Raw genomic sequence first — 18,569 nt, forward strand, 5'->3', positions numbered from 1 at the left:
TTTATCCATGAAGCCCATTACCCAAAATGTCTTTCCAATGTGGTCCTAGTTTGAAAGTCAAATGGCAAGTGGAGGATGTGAGTCAACTTCACCGACTTGAACAAGGCATGCCCAAAGGACAGCTTCCCATTGCCATGCATCAACCTAATCATTGACTCAACAGTTGGGCACAAAATGCTGAGTTTTATGGATGCCTACTCCAGATACAACCAAATCCAGATAAGCCCTAAAGACGAAGAAAAGACTACTTACATTATAAACCGAGGCATATACTGTTACGTGGTAATGTTTTTTGGTGCTAAGAAACGCAGAGCCACCACATACTAGAGGTTAGTTAGCCGAATGTTCAAGGATCAAATCGGTTGTAAGGTGGAAGTATACATCGATGATCTGCTCGTCAAAAGCAAGGAGCCCAAGGGGCATCTCGACGATCTACAAGAGGCCTTTGCGGTCCTCAAGAAGTACAGGATGGAACTCAATCCAACAAAGTACACTTTCGGGGTAGAGTCGGGAAAGTTTCTCAGATTCAAGGTCTCAGAAAGATACATCAAAGCTAATCCATAAAATATTCAGGCCGTGATCAACATGAAGTCCCCTCACACCATCAACGAAGTACAAAGGCTTATGGGGTAGAATTGTGGCTCTAAACCAGTTTGTTTCCAAGTCAACTGACAAATGCTTGTCATTCTTCCAAGTGTTGCAGAAAGTTCCTGAGTGGAATGACGATTGCGAAGAGGCATTTATTCGGCTTAAGGAATACCTCGCTAACTAGCCCCTTCTAAGCCAAACCATTTCGGGAGAGATCTTATATCTCTATCTATCGGTCACGACTGTTGCCTTCTCCACAGCACAAATTAGGGAGGAGGGCAAGACGCAAAGGCTTGTTTACTACACCGGCAGGGTGTTAAAAGGAACGGAGCCGAGATATCCACTGATGGAGCTATTAGCGTTTTCACTAATGGTAGCTGCCCGCCAACTAAGGCCTTACTTTCAAGTGCATCTGATAAAAGTTCTTACGAAAACGTTGCTAAAGAAGGTTCTTCAATGCTCAAACACGTCTGGGTGCCTAGTTAATTAGTAATTTGGGCTAAGTGAGTTCGACATCGACTATGTCCCCCAGACAACCATCAAAAGGCAAGCCCTAGTAAACTTTGTTTTAGAGATTACTGGACCCTCTAGAGATGCACCCACCCCACCAGAAGGCAACTAGTGGCACATCTACATTTATCGATTGTCGTGCCAGAAAGGAGGTGCAGGAGTACATATGATCCCCGACGAAGGCTGTGAGACCTACTACCTGATAATGCTCGAGTTCAAAACTACCAACAATGAAGCAGAATATGAGGCTTTACTAGTAGGTCTTGCCATCTTGAGGACCCTGGGTGTGACAAATGTGAAGGTGATGGCAGACTCCAAGGTTGTTGTGAATCAGGTGAAAGGGAAATATGTGGCGAAGATCGAAAGACTCCATCTCTATCTGCAACAGGTGTGGAAAGAGTGCGACCATTTAAGGCTTTGCCATCGAGTGAATCCCCTGAAAGGACATGCGCTAACTATATGCGACCACGATTGAGACCCATGGAGCTACCATGGGCAACAGTCACCAGAGTTGTATGGGTCACCTAGTGGAGGTAGGTATGTCGAGCTTCAGAGTCTATTTCAAAGAAGAAACAAATGAAGAAGATCTACGTATAAATTTGGACTTAATGGAAGAGAGGAGAGACGAGGCCGAGGTAAAGGTGACGACTGGCAAGAGAAAAACAGAACAATACTTTAACCGAAGAGTCAAACTGCGGTCCTTCAAAGAAGAACATTAGGTGCTTAAGAAGACATGAGTGACCTCCTAGGAAGAAAGGAAGCTTGATCCAAAATAGGAAGGGCCATACGTGGTCATAGCTTGCCATCGACCTAGAACCTACTAGCTTAATGATTCTGAAGGAAATGAGTTGTCGTGCCCGTAGAATGTCAAACATATTTTGTATGAAAGTTTCCCTAAATGGGAGACATTCTCATCTAGTCGTGTAAGTAAAATATTTCACTGAAAATGTTTTTATCATTACCTTATTACTAACATGTCATAGGAACTATCTAATCTGATGCTTCGCGCTCACACCCCGGCGATTATAGGAGAGAATGCCTCTCCCAAGTGTCACAGTCTCTTCTCGCCAACCAACGCGATTGAGTCCATCTCCCGCCTGGTTATCTAAGTCGACGCTCCATGCTTGCACCGTGGTGATTATAGAAGAGAACACCTCTCCCAAATGTCCCAGTTTCTCCTCGCCACCCAGAGCGGTTGAATCCATCTCCCGCCTGGTTATCTAAACCGATGCTCCACGCTAGTACCGTGGCAATTATAGGAGGGAACACCTCTCCCAAATGTCTCAGTCTCTCCTCGCCATCCAGTGCGGTCGAGTCCATCTCCCATCTGGCTATCTAAGTCGATGTTTTGCACTTGCACCGTGGAAATTATAGAAGGAAACACCTCTCCCAAGTGTCACAGTCTCTTCTCACCTCCCAGCAAAATCGAGTCTATCTCCTGCCTGGTTATCTAAGCCGATATTTTGTGCTTGCACCTCGACGATTATAGAAAGGAACACATCTCCCAAGCATCCCAGTCTCTTCTTGCCACCCTGCACGGTCAAGTCCATCTCTCGTTTGGGTATCTAAGCCGATGCTCCAAGCTCGCACCCTGGTGATTATAGGAGGGAACACCTCTCCCAAGTTTTCTAGTCTTTCCTCACCACCCAGAGCAGTCGAGTCCATCTCCAGCCTGGCTATCTAGGTTCATGTTTTGCGCTCGTACCCCAACAATTATAGGAGGGAGCACCTCTCCCAAGTGTCCCAGTCTCTCCTCGCCACCTAGCCCGGACAAGTTAATCTCCCGCCTTGTTATCTAAATTGATGCTCTGTACTAGTACCCTGGTGATTATAGGAGGGAACACATCTCCCAAGTGTCTCAGTCTCTCCTGGCCACCTAGCGCAGTCGAGTCTATCTCCCGCCTGGTTATCTAATCTGATGCTCTGCGCTCGCACCCCGACGATTATAGAAGGAAACACCTCTCCCAAGTGTCATAGTCTTTCCTCGTCACCCAACGCAGCCGAGTTCATTTCCCACCTGGTTATCTAAGTTGATACTTCGTGCTCACACCCCACCGATTATAGGAGGTAATACCTTTCACAAGTGTCCCAGTCTCTCCTCGTCATCCAGCGTAGTCGAGTCCTTCACCCGCGTAATTATCTAAGCTGATGCTCCGTACTCGCATCCCGACGATTATAGGAGGGAACACATCTCCCAAGTGTCTCATTCTCTCCTCGCCATCCAGTGCACGTGCAACGCTCGCAACTGGTTCGATCGAAGACCCCAACCCATGTCAAACCCCAATGGGGGACAAACACACTTGCGAGAAACACCCTGCAACGAAGGAGACTCAATCGAGCCCTAAGTCAGGTCGAGATGAAAAACATAGAATTACAAAAATGACAATAGGTAGGAAAAAAACTTGAACATGTACTTGCAAAGAACAATCAACAGTTATGTATGTTAAGAATCACGTTCATTATGCGTTCGAAGTGCAACCAAGTACAAAATTCCCCATGCCAAGGTGGGGTAGCAAACATGGTAGTGCTATAAAATAATAAAGAAAAGCATGTATACAGGCATTATTAACAAATTAGGGATGAGGTGTCGGGGATGGGAAAGCATTGGGCATCAAATCACAGCCCAAGAAATCAAGGAACTAGAGCGAGGAATTATTGGGACGTAGGGACTTTAAGTCGAGTTAAAGGAGGTTGACCTCAGAGTTCTCAAGAACAATGTCTCACATCTTTTCCAAGTCGTCCTGATAACCATAGCCCCAAGCCCTATTGTGGACAGTACTAACCATTGTTAACTGAGGAGACATCAGCAACAGGTTTCCTTGAGACGAGGTCAACTAGGCCTCTAAGGAAGCAACCCTAAGGTCACAGGCAACGATCTCACCCCTGGTCGAGGTCAACTTGGATCTTAGGGCCTCGAGTTGTCCGTCTCGGGATCCAATCTCTTCCCTACTCCGTCTAAGGGAGTCGTTAAGTCCCGCAAGAAACCAATCCCGAGATCTGATCTCCTCCTCGAGCCACTGTCTCTCCCCGAGCACCCTACATTTCCAAGTCCTAGAAGGATTTCTTAACCTCCAAGACAACTCTGTCATGCTCCCAGCAAAACTCTCTTAACTCCAGCAGCTCGACCTCCTGGCGGGATAGCCTCTCCCTATTGGCATCTCGCTTCTTGACTAGCATCTTGAACTTAAGATGGTGGTGCCCTATCTCCTTATCCCTTTCGCGAAGGTGGGAGCACCCCCCTCTACTCCTTGTGCCACCTCCAAAACCTGTTGATGAGAGCTTCCATCCCATAGTTTCTTTTCGTCCAGGCCTTGAGTACTTCTTCTTAGGTTTGGTCGCAAAGGCTCGTAGCCCACAAACCTCCAATTCTAAGTCAGCCCTCCCATCATCAATCCAAGCCGCCAGGTGATTGATATCCTGTGAAAGAAGCTTACCAGGGAAAATAGCCCTTTGAGCAAGCAGTTGTGTCTCGAATGGCTTTCGCCTAGGCATCGCCTATGCTCGGGCCAACTACAGAAAATCTTGATGTGCCTTGTCCTTTTCCCCGAGGGACACGCCCTGGCCCCACTAGCTCACTTAGATGGGTTGGAGAGAAGCCGAGCAAAAAGTGGAGGGTTTCGCCTCCAGACGCCATTGAGGGGAGTGAATGGGGAAAGTTCTCCCCCAAACGATTCCCCCGTTGCCTCAACTGTGGTCATAGCTGAAGATGTCTCATCTACACCCTTGAAAAGGACACCAATAGCGAATGAACCCACCGAGACGAGGTATATGAAGGTCACGAAGAAGGCCATATTGAGCTTTCGCTCTACCTGGTCAGACACCATGGACTAATCCTAATCGCCCGGCGGGGTAGGAGCTCTTGTGTCAAATCACCCCTCGAGAAGGGAGTTGGGCAGTCGACTCCCATCGCTGCTGCGAAATCGACCTCTACTTGCTCCATGACGGCTTGAACGTCATTTGGGGAGGATGGGCTATGCTGAGCCATCGCCCTCTGATTACGCCCAAATTATACGCGGTGTTATAGTATAGTTCAAGGTATCGATCCACAGGGAGTCGGAAGAAACACAACAAGACGTAAGCTTAAAAGAAAAGATCAAATTATAATATGACAAGAATCTGAAAGTTCTACATAAAGCACGCATTTAAAATGAGATTAGGGCACGGATAATAAGGCAAGTAAAGCTTTGAGCTTTAATCAACCGAATCCAATACTCTGACTTTTTCAATCTAAACAACATACACAATTAAGAATTATAGCACTAAATTCTTAATCGGAAGATATGACATTAGATTCATCTACTTTCTCAAATTTAATTCTAGAATCTATTCTCCTTTTACAAACCACGGTTTTCATATATAAAAATGAATATCAAATCTAGAGACAACACTATGTTCACAAACAATAATGCAGCAAAAGATCACATCAATGGTATGAAAAGCCTGTTTAAGTCACAATTATATATTCATAATCCTATAACTCAACAAAATCAAATCATAACAAGATTTAATATAATTGTCTCAAACTTATAATATCCAAAACAAATAGAGAATTAAATTCTAGAATCTTAAACAATAAAACTTAATCTATGAATTGAAATATAGTCGAAGTATTTTCACTAATCAATTTTCGCCATAGGCTGTACCCAAGATTTAATTCTCCATAGAAGAACTAAAAGATAAAAATGATATTTTTCTCTTCTCTAGAACTGTACCTCCTCCCTTCCAAAACTCCCCAATTTCGTGCTAATGATATACTTAAATATAGTAGGAAAGAAACCCTAATGTCTTCATAATTCCTGCATAAAAAATCGCCTAAATTTTAGGATTTATCTTGGCAGCCATGTACGCACTTTAAGAGTTCGAATTTAGAAATCCTTAATAGAGACATATTTGTAGCCCTTTAATATAACTTTCCAATTAATTAAGAATCACATCAATCCGATATGTGAGTGGAAAGTTACGATTAAAATACTAAAGTATATCCAGGCTATCTCCTAGCACATTTTGGACTCTGATCTGAATTACTCTCAAACTCATCATTATCCTTATTTGCAGAGTCCTATACTCGTTAAAAGTTCTTAGGTTGGAACAACGTCTTACCCAATTGAAAGTCCTTCTTTGAATTTGACTGGATTTTGACATGCTCTTTTATAAACCCTAAAATTAAACATAAAAATCTGCTTAAGAGTATCCCAAAGTAAATAGAAACTCAATTCAAGAATACAAGTTAATTTTTATGATTTCTATTCACATTTTAGTATTTTATTCCAATAATAGGGTATTTAGAGTACACTCATCACCCTCCTTGTTTGCTTAGCTTGTTGTGCTAGTTGAGGCAATGCCCTAATCGACAAGACGGGCTGAGCTCGTGGAGTTTAACTTGAGCTTCAAGGGCGGGAAGAAACCCTTCCCCCTAGCTACCAGTGGAGTTCGACAACCCCCATTTAGTCTCGACGCGATTCCTTTTTCTCTTATCCTCTGCGACAAGACTGTTGCGCCTCTTCTCACCATGAAAATCAAATGTCTCCATTAGGAAGTTGCAGCCAGAAACACTCAATTGGTTAGGCATTACTACAAACCGTTCGATGTTCACCTTGGCAGTAGAGCCTCACTCCAAACCTCCTCCTAGTGCCTTTCTAGTAGGCATAAACCCTCCCGATGTGTGCACGCTCGTGGGGTAGACGAGTTTATCGTGAACTCCTTGTCGTCAAGGACAACTCCCCACACGGCCTGGACGGGGAATTCCAAACCTTCTCTCGACACAAAGAAGAACTTCTTGAACCAATACTTGATGTGGGAGAATCGTTGTTCGTGGTGGCCTACCAGAAATTTGGGTCGGGATCTAAAACTACACACGTTGCCCTCACGGTCCTGAATTTGATGGGTGTATAAGAACTCCCTAGCTGTCAGGTCAGGATACTCCTCATCCTTCACACCCAGCACCATGCACCAAAAGATGCAGCATGACATCAATATACTCCACGCATTAGGGTGAAGTTGCGCCGGGGCTAGCCCAACAAAGTCCATAAAATCCTGAACAGGGCTGCACAAAGGAAGTCGCTACCCGTTTGAGAACATCATAGAGAACAAAGCCATTTTCTCAGTGAACCCCTCATAGTCCATGGCCCTCTGGCTGGGTCCCGAGATCTCCAAGATAATGTAGTCTAATATCTCGAATGAATCACACACAACATACATATTTGGGCGAGAGATAGATGCTCACCAGTGGTATCCCTTAAAATATTGGGAGACGTCGTGGGATAGATGCCCCAAACCCTAAAGGGGGGCTTCGGGACGCAGCGAATGTGAATCTCGGGATGAGGGACGGGAAGCATTCCTAGGGGCCATGTCCTAGGGTTTGAGCAGTTGAAAGACGAGTCAACAAGAGAGGAGAGAAGATAATATAGGCAGGGAAAGATTGGCTACTTGAGTTCGTTGGTTTAAATAGGCCCTCTAAGCCTATAGGACAGTTGAAGTAGTGACAGGTGTCAATATAAGTGGGGTGTCAGGCACAAGGTTCATAACTCCCGTCCTATGGGTGAGCGTAGAAAATGAGGTGTCGCATGCTGCCCTAGGCTCATGATCACAAACTGTCATGGGTGTTGGTCGTGGGGGTACGGAAACATCATGGAGGCAGCAAGGACAATTTCCATTGTTTGCATGGTAAGAATTAACGGGGTAACTAGAAGCGAATATTCCCCCCTCTCCCCTTTGAATGGATCAGGTTTATGTCTATAATGCTTCAAGGCCTAAAAACTGGCATAATCATACTTGGCCCACTGATATAGGAAGAAGGCCTGAATAGGCATAAGCAACGGCGCATCCCCATTCGAGTAATGGGCAAAAGGTTGCGCCGCATTAAATGCACCGGTATGAAGTGCGAGCATGAGATCCCGACTGGAGATCCTATTGTTGACAAGGAACTGCCGCATTTAATGGGGGCAATATGGCAATTTGAGCTAACAAGACCCCAACATGAGGGATATAAGTAGCGTAAAGCTAACAAAGGAAAGGGGAATCACTCTGTACGCATCCCTGACTCTCTCTCTCTCTCTCTTTTCTCTATAGTTCTCCAGGAAAACCTTCTTCTGACCTGGGCATCGGAGCTGGTCCAGACACACCTAACCACCCTATCTTATTTCTTTTACAAATTCAAGATGCGGTTCAAGGATGGGGGTTACGATACACGTCTTTACATTAAAAATATGAACTTTTGCTTTCTTCTTTGCCCAAAAGCATTTCCCACCTTCTCTCACTACTGGATCGAGTAATAGGAACTAGGCCATTATGGATGTGGAATACGTGTGTCACATTCCATGGATTCAATTCTAATAAAAAAATTTAGGCTCAAGCTTAACTTTATGTCTGGTTCATGGTGATAGTTATTGATGGTTGTCATAGAGTGGCGACAATGACACACCATCAAATGACATAAGTTTGATATTTGGACACAAGAGGATGTCTAAAATCTCACATATTTTCTTGTATCCAAATGTCACGAGGCTAAAATCAACAAATTCAAAATTCATTTGCCTATGTCTTGATAAGTGTCATCCCCATTTGTTAAGAAAATGTGGGAATGACACTATCAAGCGAATAAACAATCACATAACACAAAATTAACATGGTTTGGTAATGTACCTATGTCAACAGAGTTGCAGAGAATCTTATTATACTGAGGAATGAAAAATATACTTTGGAGCAAAATTCACTGTTCAGAATAGGCTATATTGTTCATTAAGCCAACAATATTTAAGCCATTTATTGCAGCACTTCACCTATCAAGCAAGGCATTTTATTCTCTTCTTTGAACGTACTCTTTTTCCTTATTCTTCTATAAACTTTTCCACCCACACAGGGCTAATGTTTTCGACCAATTCAATTGTTTTTTTTTTCATCCACGACCTCGTTGGTTTTCTTTTAACCCCACCTCGCTTCCCAAAAGAGAACCTGCCATGGATGGTGAATCTCAATACTGTTCTCATCACTGGCACCATTGCCAAAACTCCCTCGAAAGCCATTTTCCTTTGCCTCAAGCTTGATTTGCTACTAATGTGGAGTCTCATTTTCAAAGCCTTTGTTTTAAAGGGACTAGCAAGCCAATTGCACTGCATAATCCCCTCATGATCATGGCCCTTAAACTTACTTTTTTCATCATCGTCTCCACACGTACCAAGTTAGCTTGGCAAACTGCATACATGCATATGCTATGCATATCCAATCTTCAATCACGGGACCTACCATATGATCATATTCAAGGTACGTATTTCAAACCCTTGACATTCTCTACAAAATTCAGTGCAATCTTGCTTTTATTTGTTCTCTAATCTGTTGGCATCTTACTTGAGTCTCGCATGTTGCATTGTTTCTTTGTTAGTAACGAAACTTGGTTTTTTGTTTTAGTAATATACATATGAGTAGTCTATAGTACTACACATCATCTATATGACCTAATTTTGTTTGTAAGATTTAAATTTTAAAATTTATTTTTCAAATCAAATTATGTCATGCAGATGGTGTGTGATGTAAAGACTTTTAAATAGAATTATTTATATATATATATGTTAGCAGAATATATTTTTTTTAGTCTAATGTGCTCAGATTGCCTACTAGTGAATTATGAGGCTCCATCAACCTAAGAGCTGAAAAAAGGAGCAAGAAATTCATTTTCAAAATAGCTACTTTATATATTGAGCAATTATTTTGACTAGCCAAAAGGGAAAAAATGATTTTCAAGCTTTCGCAAACAAATATCTATTGGACTTATTGCAAACTACACAAAACACAAATATGGTTACTAGTGTAATTTGGGACGAGTTCAACCACTTAAGTTCCAATAGAAGAAACCAAGTTTAAAAATCACGAGACTTCTGACTATTATAGCAGTCGGGGTCATTTGACACTTCAATTAGGGATTATGGTTTCATAATGATTTTGTAGAAGGGAATGATTGCAAAGGTTTTGTAATTGTATTGCTTGTATGTTTTCTTTAAACAGTGGATTGGTTTCTTTTGGGTAGATTTCTTCTGAATATTTTATCTTTAATAAGTTCTATAAAGGGTTTCACTTCATCAGCAACTTTCTTTTATCTTCATCATTAGTTGCTTAATTTCTTGTGTGGTTTGAAGATTATTAAACCAATGTCCTTGAAACCATTAGCATTACTTTATCATATTTGTCTATATGGTAAGAAGTTCTTTAAAATATAAATACTGATAAATTCATTAGGGGAGTTGCTAGCTAGTCAAAAGAGTTGAAGTAACTAAAATATATCTTTTGTATTTCAACTCGGTTGTAAGCCTACTCTTTCGTATCCGGATTAGGACATCTTAAGAAATCTGGATCCGTATTCGAGTGTAACTACAGATGACTCGCATATCCATTTCCATCCACATCTGAGCGAATACCTACTTGCATTCAAATATTTAAAGATTGAGTATCTGCATTATCCATATTAATGGATACGTTCTAGCAGGCTAGTTTGGGTAGTGGATGAGAATACTTTACTACTGTTCATTATTTTATTATTACTTTTCACCTACTTTTAATTACTATTTACAAATATTCAATATTCTATCATTATTTTTTATTACTTTTTCACTACTATTCGCAGACTATTTGAGATCACCTCACTACACAAATGCAACCAGCTTATACTTATGAACCTTTCTATATTTTCAGATAGATTATGGGTTTATATATATATATATATATATTTTCTTTGGCCCATTTAAAAGTTCTAAAATTAAAAAAAAAAATTATGTAAAATTATCCGTTTGTCTAAAAAATTTAAACTGATAAGAAGATGTAGATTATCTTAACAAACTAAATTAATTAAAAAAACACATCAAAACTAAAAAATGAAACCTAAAAAATGATAAAAAAAAATAAAATTCATAAAATCAATTTTAAGAAAATAATTGATTAAATTTATAAATAATAAAGAGCAAAATATACTTAAAAAAAAAAAATAATAAAAAAATTTGGAAAATAAAAGCCCATCAATGAGGGGTGGCCACCAAGGCCCTTGATGACCACCCGGTCCACCCCTTTGGGCAGCCTAAAAAGGGTACTGAAGGTGGCTACCCATTTGGGTGGCTCATATAAGGTGGGTCACCCATAGGGTGGCCACTTTTGACCGCCCAGCGGTTTGCATGCCCTAACCAATCGGGTGGTGGCCATCTACTAGTAGTTAGTTAGTTTTTTTTTTTTTTTTTGGTTCTATTTTATTCCATTATATTTTCAAACTTTATTATGTATTTTATTTCTCTATTTCTCTTTTTATAATAAAAAGAGTAAGAGATAGTCTATTATTATCTTCTTCTTTAGGGGCGATTTAAGACAAATCGAATTCTAAGGTAAAATTTAAAATGATATTATTTTATTTATTTATAATAAAATGAAATATATATCACTATATTACATATTGTTCAAAATTTTAAATAAAATGAGGTTTTATTATATTTTTTTGAATATATATTTATTTTGGTATCATGTGGCCTTGCCGCCTTGCAGTTTGCACACATGAGAAAATATTTAAAATGCGCCTCTTTTTAAATTTTTATTTAATGTAATGACATTTTTCTTTCTAACAAATAAAAATTTACACTTTTATTTTTGGTTACCTTGTACAGGTGAGACCTTAGTCAATATAGTAAGACTCCATTTAGATACTAAGAGTATTACAGAAGATTTATGAATAGTAACAAAAATAGTAATAAATAGTTTATAAATTATAGTAAATTAATCTACGAAATTAAGAATATCTTAAAATAGTTATATTTCCAAACGACCCTATGTGGCCTTATCTAAGAAGACTATTCATTATTAGTGAGACCCATATTTTTACAAAAAGATTATATGAGACTTATCTATTTAAAATTTATATCTAGCATTACTCTTTTTTCTATTACGAAATCTCTTGCTAGTGTGTTGTAATTTGTTGCAACTTCAACTAATTTTGCTCGATGTAGTGTATCGAGATGTGTTTTATAAAACATAAAAAGTGTGATTTTTTTTTTTCGTGAGATCTATTTTTTAACAAAAAAAAATTATTTAAAACTTGCACGAACTTGTCCATTACTTTTATAAATTATGGTTTTTATTCAATAGAGATCACTTTATTATATTGTAACGGCTTTTTCCGTGTGCTTTAAAATCTGGAGGTAGTGTGGTCAAGATGTTAACAAAAGTCAAGTCTTTCATGTTCACCTGTACAAGACTGGAATCTTATACCCAAATAGTAGTTAGTTAGGGTCGAGTTGTCACGCCAAAAAATAAAAGGACTATTTCCATCCGACCTCAGTTGAATTATTTTTTATATTTTATTTAAAAATTTAAAAAATTTATAATGATTAGATAAAAAAATTAAAAATTAAAATTAAAAAATGTTTATAATTGTGCTGTTTGAATATTGAAATGAGACGAGAGTATGTTGCTATCCAAACCTAAGGCTGTATTTAGATGTTGAATTGAGTTGAGATGATAAAATATTGTTAGAATATTATTTTTTAATATTATTTTTATTTTAGAATTTAAAAAATTTGAATTATTTATTATATTTTATATTGAGATTTGAAAAAATTATAATGATGAGTTCAGATGAGTTTATGTACCAAACGAAGCCCGTCTCTAAAAATCACTTTTAGGCATGGATTTTGTTTTTATCTCAAATGTACTAACTTATTGCAGTGATAATGAGAGAGAGAGAGAGAGGGGGAGTGAAGAAAGACCAAAAACGGGAGGATATTTGCAAGAAAAAGAAAAGTGGGTAAGTGGAGAAGATACCAATCTTTATGTGGTTAACATCTTAAAAAGTATAAATTATTAAGCAAACAGTATAAAAGCACATGCAAATGTATCAATACAACTCAGAAAAACCACACCAAATACAGGATACATTAAGGGTATAAATATTCCCCACAACCTAAATAAGTTAGAAAAATAAAGTACAACTCAATAAAACAAAGCAAGATAGAAGGAAAGGTGGTCCTACTTTCCCTCTACCATTATCCCACACAGGCTGTTAAAGGAAAACCCAAATAATGCAAAGTCTTGTTGATCACATGCAATAAAAAAAGCAAACTGACACCAACACATGCCATTGCCTTCCCATTGCTTCCAATCTCCTTGGCCCCCTGATCCCACCTTTGCACCACACCCATATCCCTATCCCTTCTACTCCCTAACAATCAATCTCTTCTAAATTATCTATTTCAAATACACACAATGTCATAAAAAAAAAAAAAAAAAAGTCACAGCATCTCACAAGTGAATCCACTTACTATCTTTTCAGTAATGTACACAACCATTAACCCCAAAATATAGTTAGCAAACTATGCAATCTGCATACTTTAATGTTTTGAGCACTTCTAGATTATCTTCTCTCCTTATTCTTTGATGTCATTTGAGTCTATAGATCAGCCGGTTCTTTGGCGGCGCGGCAGGTGGCTGCCATCAAGGAACACTGGAGGTGCCTGTGGCAAGTGATCAGGTGGTCGTTGGTGAGGCCGGCGGCTTGCATAAACGAATGAACTACAGTCGGACCAACGAACCTGAAGTTCCTCCTCACCATGTCTTTGCTAATGCTCTCTGATTTTGATGTCTTCACAGGGATTTTGTGGCCTGCTTTGTATTGAGTGGAGATTGGCTTGTGATTGACAAACCCCCAGATATACTTGTCAAATGACCCAAACTCTTTCTTGAGCTGAGACAGCAAAATTTGCATGACAATAAACGTTTAGAAAACTCGTGGAAATCCCTTTTTTTGCTATATAATATGACAAAAATTTCTTCACATTTTGCATAGAGTTTAACTGGGCATGTGGGGCCTGCTTTTTAAAATCGGGGCAGTTTAAAAAGCTGTTGACAATCGATTCAGATACTGTAGCAATGCGCATTTGGATTTGTCCTTTCCTACTTGAAAGTCCATTTAAACCAGGAAAAATTGCATTTTAAGTGTGATCGATCATAAGGTCTTGAAAAGAAGGAGCTGAAGACAGATTGAAGAGTGAAAAGGACCAATGGTTTGTGTGGTTTGATGCTTTTACTATTTTCTGTTCTTTTTATCCTTTTCTGGTAGAATGAAATAGGATGCCTTAATAGTTTAATTACCTCAAGAATTCGGTTAGAGTTGTCGACGACGCCCCTAACTCGGCTTATGTCAATGCCATATTCTGAACTAATTGACATCATTTGTTTATCACTCAACTTGGCAATAGTTTCTGCATCAAATCCTGAAAATGCATTCCTGAATCAAGAAAAAAATGTTTTGTATCTGTTAATCTCACGAGAAAATATGACACAAAAACTAATTCCATTGTGTGTGTTGGTGGAAAGAAAGAACCCAACCTGAAATCTTGGCGTCTTTTCAAGATTGAGCTCCAATCTGAACCAACCTGAGCACCACTTAAGACCAACAATTCAAGCAACATCCTGCTTGACAGAGAAGGGATAGGAAATCAGTCATATTATGGGCGTGTGTGTGAATGTGAGAGAGAGAGGAAAGAGGGACAGAGAGGCTTACTTGTCATCATGGACAGGAACTCCCCATTCTTCATCATGGTAAGCGACATAGATGGGATCTGTGCATGAAAAAAGAAGATATTGATCAGCACAGCTCATAGCATTTTCAAAGTAAAATAATAAGAATCATTGTATTTACATACCTGAATTGGGAGTGATAAAACTGCATCTCTTCTCTTCTTCACTGTTTTTTGTTGTGATATCTCTCGAAGAATCGAAGGGAACCACTTTCTCAAACTTTTCAGACTTTGATCTTCCATAATGGGCAATTCTCATCTTTCTCTGAGCCTGTATCAGAGCCATTTGTTCCCTCCTCCCCGCAGCAATGCTTCCTGGAGACTCAGTGATCAAAGATGAAGAGTAACTCAAGGATGCCTCCACAAGAGGAGAAACCCCAACACAACTCACTGCAGCTCCATCACCATAAATAATACCCTTGAAACTTTTCGACTTCTTCCTCTCTAAAGTGGGAGTTTTGGTGGAAACTTTTGGGATGACAATCTTCTCTGCACTCAAACTCAAGCCATTGGGGTCATTCCCTCGCTTAACTGCAGGTGGTCTCGGGGATTTCAACTTTGGAGAGATAGGAGGTGTTAGCAAAGCCTTGGTATTAGGACTAGTAGCAGAAGTTGGCAGAGGTGGTGGTGGTGCCAGAGGGGAAGGTGTTGGGGACGCTTTCTTCAATGAGTTACGCCTTTCCAATCTAGGAACAAGATTACAGGTGGGTTGAAGCACCGGCCTGCCATTGATTCTAGCAACAGTGGGGGTTGGAATGGCATCAATGCCAACAGTCACTTTGGCCTTGGAGCTGCACATGGTGCAGAAGAAATGGCAGGAAAATTGAAGGCAGGGAAGGAAGGAAGGAGTGTGATTTTGAGGGTGGATGTGTGGCAGAGGAGGAAGGGGAGGCAGGTGGGGGTTTTATAAAGGGGAAAAGTGGGGACAGATAAAAGGGAGGGAACTTGTAACATGGGGGGGAGGTTGAGGTCTGCCATGTGCATGATGCTCTTTCTTCCTTTCCATTTTCATAACTCCGGGAAAAGAACTAGTTTTAAATTGACATGTCAGAACACACCTCCTCCTCCATTATAGAATTCCTTTCAAGTTCCAGAACATGTCATTCTTAAATCTAGTTTAATGATCCAAAAGGCACCGTTTTAGACCAACTTCATCCTCTTTTCTTTCTGCCATTAATGCCAAACTTTCTTTTAACAAATGCTCATTTTAGATACAGTTTTAAAATGTGTAAGTCTTACATTTTTTCTTTAAAAAAAAAGTAGAGAACATTATTAAAAAAAATGATTTTTTTTTTCATTTTGAGTCTTAGATTTATCTAATTTTTTTTAAAATGAGTGCGTTGGGCATACACTCCCTGAACTGCACATATCATTTTTCATATTGCTTTTTGTGCCTACACTTACTAGGACATATTTTAAGTGATTATATATATTATATACTAATTATTTAAATATGTTATATAATATATGTGATTGAGGATGATAAAATTTAAGTCGAAGAAAATCTAGATATTACAATAACACTTTTTAGTGGCTTTTCATATATTTATGTTCACCAAAGCTTTTTTTTTCTTGCACTCTCTCCCTGTACATTATAAGAGAGAGGACATAAAGAGAATTAATAAGCCAATTTTCATATATTAATAATACAATTGAGCCGTTGGTTTAGTAGCGCACACAACTAAATTCCCTAACTCTGGAATCTAAAAAAAAAAATCGAAGTGTTCAAAACTTGTTAAACCAATGGATCGTTTTTTCTGAAGACTTTCCTACTACAAACGATGTCATGTTGACCATCGTAAGTAAAATTCAGGACCAAGTATTACGTGATTTTGAAGTATGGATACGTACTTGGTAATCTAATTTTATCAGGGAATGTCAAATTATTAAATTGATAAATATTTATATAAATAATGCTAATTATTTAATATTTTAAAGTATGATGAAAATATTATCTTATTTATGCTTACGAACTAACTACTACTTTTGGGGTTACCTTTTGCGAATGAATATAATAATTAAATCTGCTTCTCCTCGTCGTCTAGATTCGAATCTTGAGATGAATGTTAAGAATATAATATAAATTATTAAACCCGATTTGGATTCACAACCCATCTTAACTCATTTCAACTCATCTCACTACTATTCACTATTATTTATCAAATTTAACTCATAAATCTCACTACTATTTACAACTTATCTCACTACTATTTACAACTCATCTAACTCATATTCGAAATGAAATGAGATAAGATGAAATGAAAAATCTGTAAATAGTAGTGAAATAGTTCGAGTTAAGATATTTTATTGAGTTTTGAAAAACGAGAGAGAAAAAGTTAAATAAAAATATTATAAAATTAAAATATTATTAAAATATAATTTTTAATATAATTTTTGTTTAGGAATTTGAATAATCTGAATTATTTGTTGTGTTTTGTTTGAAAGTTTAAAAAATTTATAAATGATTAGGTAATGATTATATGAAAAAATTAAAAAATATTTATGTTTGAGTGATATTTGAAAACGAAATTATGAAAATTTTTGAAATTAGATGGATTTCCAAACGAGATCTAAATCTTCATATTTTCATCTATTTAAACTTTTAAAACAACTTATGATTTCATAACTTTGAGAGTAGATAATAGATGATGGCTTGAAATTATTATATCCTTGGAATTTTTGGGATGTGGCCCCTTTACTGAGCTATATTAGCAAGAATATTAGAGAGCGGGGGGGCCTCATTTCTCAAGAGTCAGAGAATACGAAACCTTGCTTGAAAGTGAGACTAGCCCTCCCCCCATTATATATATTTTACTTTCTACTTTTCTTTTTTAGGAGGAGGCGGAATGCATGCACATGTACCGTTAGAATCGACTGAGCAAGAGTTGGTGCTGCAATGTAAATTCAGATCACAGAGCTTTGGTGCTTGTCATAAGAATAGAAACAAACAGTAACGTTGACTGATAGTTGGATGCTGAATGAATCTGAAAATTACATGTTTTACAAGCATTAATTGAAACTTGTTAATTACATTTTACCCCCTCGAATTTTCACTCAATTTATAATGTGTCTCTAAAACTAAAATTATATCAAAATGGACTAGCTTACTTTCAAAATTTATCAATCCCTCTCTTCCGTCTATTAGCACCGTCAAATGTAACGAAAAGTGCCTCCATGTGCTACTCATGTGTATAATATTCACTGTAAAGATATAATTTTTATCTAATTTATTATCATTAACCATATAAAACAATATATGCTATCAATTAATAATATATGCTATCAATTAAATTTTTTTTACTATAATTATATTTATGATGTTGATAGTTACTACTTACTAACTTAGACTTTACTCTTTAGTTTACATAATTATTAATAATTATTGATGGCATATATTATTTTATATTTTATATGGTCAATGATAATAAATTAGATGAAAATTATATTTTTACAGTGAATGTTATGCATGTAAGCAACACGTGGAGACACTTTCCGTTACATTTGACGGTGTTGGTAGATGGAAGGGGGGATTGATAAGTTTTGAAAATAAGCGGGTCCACTTTGATGCAATTATTAATTTTGGAGGTACATTATAAATTGAGTAAAAGTTTAAGAGGGTAAAATGTAATTAACCAAAACTTTTAAGGAAATTGATACACATACTGAAGAACATGATTTTTATAAATAATTTATAAAAATAATATCGTTTTATAAAAATAGTACTCTCAATTTAAATAATAAGGGTTGTGTACTTAATTAACTTTTAAACTTAAAACTTATAATGAAAAATCCTAAAGACTATTATCACTTTATTAAAATACTAGTATTTAAAATAAATACTTTTGTTGATTTAATTTTAAATGTTGCATATCATCTTCTATTTTATATAAATTTGTAAAGGTATTGTGTTTATATCCATCTATTCAAAGT

At 37.9% G+C, this 18,569-nt stretch overlaps 2 protein-coding genes across 2 annotated transcripts; one reads left to right on the plus strand and one right to left on the minus strand.

Annotated features, from left to right (window-relative positions):
- Positions 1–342: 342 nt before the first annotated feature.
- LOC121244235 lies at positions 343–1,573 on the plus strand. The gene is made up of 2 exons (XM_041142255.1): positions 343–531; positions 1,244–1,573. Exons 1-2 carry the CDS (start codon positions 343–345, stop codon positions 1,571–1,573), a joined length of 519 nt encoding a protein of 172 aa, XP_040998189.1.
- An 11,402-nt stretch (positions 1,574–12,975) lies between these two features.
- Positions 12,976–15,656, minus strand: LOC121245029. Its single transcript, XM_041143305.1, has 5 exons — positions 14,766–15,656; positions 14,624–14,681; positions 14,449–14,532; positions 14,212–14,347; positions 12,976–13,804 (listed from the first exon to the last, which is right to left on the minus strand). The coding sequence occupies exons 1-5, from the start codon at positions 15,436–15,438 to the stop codon at positions 13,511–13,513; spliced, it is 1,245 nt and encodes a 414-aa protein (XP_040999239.1). The 5' UTR covers positions 15,439–15,656; the 3' UTR covers positions 12,976–13,510.
- Between the last annotated feature and the right edge of the window lie 2,913 nt (positions 15,657–18,569).

This window comes from Juglans microcarpa x Juglans regia, chromosome 8S, assembly GCF_004785595.1.
Source record: "Juglans microcarpa x Juglans regia isolate MS1-56 chromosome 8S, Jm3101_v1.0, whole genome shotgun sequence".
Taxonomy (NCBI): Eukaryota; Viridiplantae; Streptophyta; class Magnoliopsida; order Fagales; family Juglandaceae; genus Juglans; species Juglans microcarpa x Juglans regia.

Coding starts and splice junctions, on each gene's coding strand:
- LOC121244235 (XM_041142255.1), top strand. CDS start 343: ATGTTCAAGGATCAAATCGGTTGTAAGGTGGAAGTATACATCGATGAT. Junction 532..1,243: donor GAAAGTTTCTCAGATTCAAG/GTCTCAGAAAGA, acceptor TTGTCGTGCCAG/AAAGGAGGTGCAGGAGTACA.
- LOC121245029 (XM_041143305.1), bottom strand. CDS start 15,438: ATGTGCAGCTCCAAGGCCAAAGTGACTGTTGGCATTGATGCCATTCCA. Junction 14,682..14,765: donor TTTTATCACTCCCAATTCAG/GTATGTAAATAC, acceptor TTTCATGCACAG/ATCCCATCTATGTCGCTTAC. Junction 14,533..14,623: donor GTTCCTGTCCATGATGACAA/GTAAGCCTCTCT, acceptor TCTGTCAAGCAG/GATGTTGCTTGAATTGTTGG.